Source organism: Engraulis encrasicolus, chromosome 20, assembly GCF_034702125.1.
Source record: "Engraulis encrasicolus isolate BLACKSEA-1 chromosome 20, IST_EnEncr_1.0, whole genome shotgun sequence".
NCBI classification, from domain to species: Eukaryota; Metazoa; Chordata; class Actinopteri; order Clupeiformes; family Engraulidae; genus Engraulis; species Engraulis encrasicolus.
Genome location: NC_085876.1, coordinates 15,225,587 through 15,232,752, shown reverse-complemented (window position 1 = coordinate 15,232,752; position 7,166 = coordinate 15,225,587). Strand labels below are relative to the sequence as shown.

Here is a 7,166-nt window from a genome sequence, read left to right as displayed (position 1 = left end):
GGACAGTGGGCAAACAGCCAACCACGAGCCCACGTGCACCAAATAAGCTCACACCATGGACTGTGGGAGAGGAAATGGTTAAATAGGGTGGTCTTCTGCTTCCACCCCAGAGCTTACTGGATGGAAGACTTTGTGTGTTCCATGTGATAACCTCTCCGGCCGTTATCAATAAAATCTGCAGTGCTTAACACCTGAGTTGTTTGTCTGCCGATATTAATTTTTTTATTACACATCGTTAGCATGATGTTCAGTACAGTGGAGAGCACATCTTTTCAGCTGACCAACTGCAAACTCTTCCACTTACCTGTGGAAGGTCGTTGATAGAATTCTATCTCTAAAAGTATGAATTGGTGAGGGTAACAGTATTGTGCGCCAGTGCCCAACAAAAATAACTGTGAAAATCCCGAATGAAGGGGTTTTGGAGAGCTCTTGAGTGAAATTAAATGTATGTGTTTGAAAACAACAGAACGGATTCACCCTTATTACAGTAAAACACAAATATATGCACGCATGCACACAGGCACGCACAATGTACACACACACAGAAAAAGAAGGGACTGTACTTCCATTAAGCCAGTGTTTCCCAAACAGGGGTACGCGTACCACTAGGGGTACGCGAGCACACTTCAGGGGGTAATTGGGTAAAATGTAATAATAAGAAATATATGGCATGTAGTCACATTGGGACATAGGAACAAATATAGAGCATGAGTGAGGGGGGGGGGGGGGGGGGGGGGGGGGTACTCATCATCATATGACAAAATTGCCTTGGGGGTACGCAGGACAAAAACGGTTGGGAGACATTGCATTAGGCCAGGGATTCCCAAACTTTACCATGACAAGGCCTTCCAGATACCTGTATATTCCAGCCAAGGCCCCCCTGCCATGAGACGTGACATGCTATTTTTTCTACGCACCCGATTTCACAACTCGAAGTTGGTGCATTCCTAAACCCATACAAGTAGGCCTACTACAGAATGCATAATAGGCTACATTGTAAAGAAGATTGCTTAGCTTATTGTTTATGTTGGCTTCTTACAGTTCTTAGGCTATTCAATTTATAAAATTATTCATTTTATTTTGCTATATTTTTCCTGTCCCCAGGGGTCCCCGGCCCCAACTTTGAAAACCACTGCATTAGGCCACCACGGGAGCATGGTGCAGCACCATAAATAGCAATAGCCAGACCCCTCCTAGACACTCACGAACGCACGCACACACACACACACACACACACACACACACACACACACACGCACACGCACACGCACACACACACACACACACACACACACGCACACGCACACGCACACGCACACACACACGCAAACGCACACGCGCAAACGCACACACACACACACACACACACACACACACACACACACACACACACACACACACACACACACACACACACACACACACACACACACACACACACGCTCGCACACACTTAAGACACACACACACACACACACACACACACACACACACACACACACACACACACGCACACACGCACACACACACACACACACACACACACACACACACACACACACACACACACACACACACTTAAGGCTAGTGACATTTCTGCTCTTGGGAGGGTGAATCACAATACAGCACTGCCTGCCTACGCTCCAGTCTGAGAGCTGGCCATGAGGAGAGAGGAGAGAGAGGAGAGAGGAGAGAGAGAGGAGCGAGGAGAAAAGAGAAAGAGGATAGAGGAGAGCGGAGAAAAGAGAGAGAGGAGAAAAGAGAGATGAGAGAGGAGAAGAGAGAGAGAGGAGAGAGAAAAGAGATGAGATATTAGGGAGAAGAGAAGAGAAAGGAGAGAGGAGAGGAGTGGGGAGATAAAGGAGAGAGAAGAGAGAGGGGAGAGGAGAGGAGAAAGACGAGAAAGGGGAGAGAGAAGAGAGAGGAGAGGAGTGGGGAGAGAGAAAGGAGAGAGAAGAGAAAGGGGAGAGGAGAGAGGAAAGATGAGAAAGAGGAGAGAGAGTGGAGAGAGGAGAGAGAAGAGAGATGAGAGAGGAGAGAGAAGAGAGAGGAGAGGAGTGAGGAGAGAGAAAGGAGAGAGAAGAGAAAGGGGAGAGTAGAGAGGAAAGATGAGAAAGAGGAGAGAGAAGAGAGATGAGAGAGGAGAGGCCCGCAGCTCTGCAGATCCTGATCCATAACACCACTGTACCGCAGTGTACTGCTGCCTCTGGCTGGGCTTTTATTTATTCATCTGAGCTGCGGGGCCAGCCCACCTTTCCAAAAACATCCCTCTTGCTTGCCTCGAGCTTAAGGTGCGCTTTGTGGGGGGGGCGACATGGCTCAGAGGGCTAGTGTGCCTGGTTCGATTCCGACTTCAGGTCATTTCCCGATCCTTCCCCATCTCTCTCTCACCACTTATTCCCTGTCTCTCTGATTATCCTGTCTAATAAGGGGGAAAAATCCAAACAAGCCAAACAAATATCTAAAAAAAATTGCACTGTGTAACATCTTCAACTCAACTATGCTTATTCAGACACCATCGAACTGAAACATCCTGAAACACCCCAAACTTCAGGTTAATGCATAAAGCTACTTGCATCTTGACCATGGGAGACCTCCAAACATTAATAGGTTCATGTTCCTTTTTTAAAAGATATTTTTTGGGTCTTTTAGACTTTATTATGGACAGGACAGTACAAGAGGTAGACAGGAAGCGAATGGGGAGAGAGACCGCGAGGGGTCGGCAAAAGACCCAGACTGGGAATCGAACCCACGGCAGGGCCAAGTTCATGTTCCTTTAGTTTGGCAAGTGCAGAAATAAATGTGCTCACACTCATATCGGTTTTCAAAAAAGTCATTATTTGACAGAACAGGCAGAGAGGCAGCTGGAAAAAGTATTCAAACTTGCTTATTGGGCTTGTCCTCTTCTGGTAGCGAAATAGGCATTTTCTATTTATTTATTTATTTATTTTTTGGGGGGGAGGTATTGCCTTTATTTTAGAGATGCACCGGATCCTGATTTTTAGGATCCTGCCGGATACCGGATCCACTGCTTAAGATCCTGCCGGATCCGGAACCGGATACCGGATCCTACGAAAGGGTTGAAACACATAGCCAACTCGCACACGTGGGCCCTTTTTATTACGTTGGCGCAAACTATTTTAAAGACTCACTGACTTACTGCCACACTGCCTTCAACGGCCGCTTCCAAAGGGCTTTCACTCCATGCAGCGATTGGGGTTGTGAAAGACTATCGGAAAAGCCTAGGCTACGTAAAAAGTACAGATGCCCCAGATCCTGATTTTTAGGTAACTGCCGAATACCGGATCCACTGCTTCAGATCTTGCCGGATCCGGATAGTCTGAAAAACCCTATTATCCTGCCAGATCCGGAACCGGATCTTGGATTCTGTACATCTCTACTTTATTTGACAGGATAGTGAAGGTAGTGACAGGAAGTGAGTGGGCAGAGAGAGATGGGGAAGGGTCGGCAAAGGGCCTGGGCTGGGAGTTGAACATGGGTCGTCTGCCGCATAGCAAACTAGAGCCCTAGGCTACATTTGCGCCACGGTAGAGCCGAAATTGGTCTTTTCATTTGATAAAAATGTTTCTATCCTTGTATGTTCTGAGCCAACTTCTCTACCCGTGAAAACAATTTAATTCAATTTATATTTATATTCGATTTCAATTCATAGCATACTATAGTCAGCTAATTATAGGCCTGTTTACCCAGTCAGTGTTCTCTCAAAATGTTGTCATGCTAAGAAAGGAATATTTCAGTGGGAGATCAGTAGGAGCATAAAGAGTGAAGACACTTCACACTAACCTAATGGATGAAAAGGCATTTCAAAAACTATGAAAAAGCACAAAGTGCATTTTGACATACAGTATACAGGCTATTATTTTGTTTTGGCAGAACTAGGCTGCTGCAAATGGGTTTATAATTTTTTTCTCCTTAAGTCAGTTAATGGAGTGGAGCCAAATAAACAGCTTGCATATAGTCTGCAAAATACGGGAACCTTGTCCGCCACCACATAAACACTTTTAAGAGCTGTATGACTGCCCATCAATTGTCCATCAGTGGGGTGAGATAGATGCCCAGGGTTGGCCAGACAAACGGTACACATGGAGCGCATAGAGAACCAAAGCACAACACAGCGAACTTTCCAGTGGTAATTCAGCACATTCAGTCACATTTATTGCAACATAATTCTAGACCAGTGGTTCTCAGTCTGTTTTGAATAAACGCCCCCTTGACCTCATAAGAGATAAGCCTCCCAACGCCCCCTTGGCTCATAAGAATGACAACACCCCCTTACTATTAAAAAATAAAATGGACTAATGTTCCCTCTTATCTGCATCCTTCTCAATGGACTCCTTTAGAGTTTGTAAACAGGTATGACGTAATTTGGCTGCGTGCGCACCGCTGCCTCAAAATCGACCATGCTCCGTTCACTTGTACAGAGACTCGACAGGTGTTTTTTTTTCGAAATAAGATAACGGATGCTCGCGCTAACTTCATATATGCAGTGGGCACCACAGACACGGGCATTCCTGGCGATGTCATCAGTCCAGTCAGTAGTTTAATGTCTTGTAACAACAAACATCTATGCTTCTGGAACAGCCTCTTCCCTCTCAAAATAGCATAACAAGTGTACTTTTCGGAATCTCTATTTTTTATCAACGTACACACTTCAGAACGGCAGTTTTTCTCTCTTTAGTGTCTGCACTGTCAGCCAGTATTACATAGAGACTCACCACTCCCTATTTTACCCATGCCTGCAGTTCACCTCGTGGCCGCTGTCGAGAGGGCGCAGCCCATTCTTTCTGAATGGAGACTGCACTCCCCCCAGAGTGCAGTACCACCCAGAAGACTGGAGTCTCTCGTAATACCCTTACAATATCTCTGGTGTGTTTGAGTCAACGATGCAGAGCTCATTAAGACACTATTCTAGATGATCCTGAGTGTTGAATTAACACTGCAACGATTTACTGTGTACATTTGGGATGCTTGTGCTGCAACAGTCAGCCAGTCAGGTATCATTGGACTCTGAAGGCATTTTATGTGACATTTGTGTCATTTTGAAGTGTAGTGACAGCACAAATCAACTGCACCTGACCTGTACATATCAAAGAGTGTGAAGAAATAATCCTACCAAGTCCTAATCAAAGTATACTCATAGCATAACATAGCATTGACCTCACCAAAGTATATGCATGGCATTGCAGAGACCTTCCTCAGAATTACGCAAAGAATTACATAGCATTGCCCTCACCAAAATACGTATATACATAGCATTGCAGAGATCTCCCTCAGAATTACCGTGCTAGCTGAGTAGCACCAGTCCACCCAGTATTGCTGTAGCCTACCAGTTATGTGTGAGGGTAAGAGAAACTTACAGAGTGCCGTACCGGCAAAAGTGAATCTACGCTTCTGAACATTTTTTTTGTGGAGGACAGCATGTATTTCCCCAAAAGTCATCCTTTTTCCTTTCACTACAAGGGCACTTTGGCAGAAACTGGCCCTGCCTTGGTCAACTAGTAGGGCACTCAACAGCCATGCAGCCGGATTCGATTCCCAGCCCGAGTCATTTGTCGACCCCTCCCCGTCTCTTTCCCCATTCGCTTCCTTTCCACCTTTCAAACTGTCCTGTCAATGAAGCCGTAAAAGACCAAAAAAATCTTGAAATGGCAGAAACTATCACATATAAAGTCCAAGAGTCTTACTCTCAGCATTTTCACATTGCTCCTCTGACATAACGCCTCTACAGCGCAGTCACACAATATTCTCACAATACTCCCCAAGCTGTTGTCTTTGGCAGATGATAAACGATGATGTCTTCTAAAGTGCTTTGGGGTTGGCAATTATGGGCCAGGAAATGCCGCTTTTCCCCACAATTTAACCCACATATGAGAGTAGGTGAAGGTGGTAATTTGATGAAGGGAACCCTAATGCTGGGTGATAAACGCTGATGTGTTTATGGTAGGGAACAGCAGTGATTGCATGGGTTTGCAGGTTCGGAACATGCTTACTTTTAACTTACATTCGTTGTGTTGTTAGAGAAACATAATTTTGAGGATATAAAGTACAGGCCAAAGGTTCGCATACATTTTCTCAGCTACATGTAATATATTGTCTTACTTATTGGCTACTGAGAGTAAAATGTAGATTCAGGGGTCATCAAAATGATGATGAACACATGGAACTATGCCCAAAAAGTGTGAAATAGCTATTTATAATTCTTATATTTTAGACAGTATCTTGGAGATGCTGTATGTCTTATTTGCAGACACACCACTGTTTATACTGCTGCATCAATTCGCATCACCTTCCCACAGTCACAGACTTTTTTTGCTGGTATAAAACAGCTTGTTTTCTATTGACGTCACAGATTGTGCCAAAAATAATACAGTAGGTGTTTGTTTTGAGGATTATTCAAGTTGTACTGTTGCAAACTACAAGTGAGACTCTGCAGGGAAGTTAGAAAATCGGTTTACTTCTGACTACAAGGTGAGTGCATGTGTATGTATTTCTGTGGTCTGAGAGAAAATGCAAATGCATTGGGTGGGGTTGCAAAAATGGTATAGTAGGTTACTGAAACAAACATGGAAATGTCTAGGTGAACGTGTGTGTGTGTGTGTGTGTGTGTGTGTGTGTGTGTGTGTGTGTGTGTGTGTGTGTGTGTGTGTGTGTGTGTGTGTGTGTGTGTGTGTGTGTGTGTGTGTGTGTGTGTGTGTGTGTGTGTGTGTGTGTGTGTGTAGGTGAACGTGTGAGTGTGCGCGTGTGTGTGTGCGTGCGTGCGTGCATGAGTGCGTGCGTGCATGCGTGCGTGCGTGCGTGCTTGTGTGCGTGCATATACTCACAGGCTGTCGGAAGGGTTGGGCATTGGCATTGGGAGGGGTTTCCATGCTTGTCTGCCTGGCAGTGGCGAAGCGGCTCCGGTGAGCACCAACGTGCTCTGAGAGAGAGAAGAGACAGAGACACACACATGCGGTCAAAGAAGGAAACACAGAGAGGACAGCCAGCCAGAGAGATCGGCAAATACATACAGATACTAAATAAACACAGACAGACAGACAGACAGACAGACAGACAGACAGACAGAGAGAGAGAGACAGACACAGACAGACAGGAGAAGCAGATACTACTGTAAATAGTCAAACCGCCCAGGCAGATAAGCAGACAAA

General features: G+C 45.3%; 1 protein-coding gene across 1 annotated transcript in view; it reads right to left on the bottom strand.

Annotated features, from left to right (window-relative positions):
- Nucleotides 1-6,905, bottom strand: part of syngap1a (synaptic Ras GTPase activating protein 1a) — a 62,243-nt gene extending 55,338 nt beyond the window's left edge. The window contains exon 1 of the mRNA XM_063186164.1: nucleotides 6,843-6,905. Within this exon, the coding sequence (XP_063042234.1) occupies nucleotides 6,843-6,887 (45 nt within the window). The 5' untranslated portion in view covers nucleotides 6,888-6,905. The remainder of the gene's footprint in view (nucleotides 1-6,842) is intronic.
- Nucleotides 6,906-7,166: the final 261 nt, after the last annotated feature.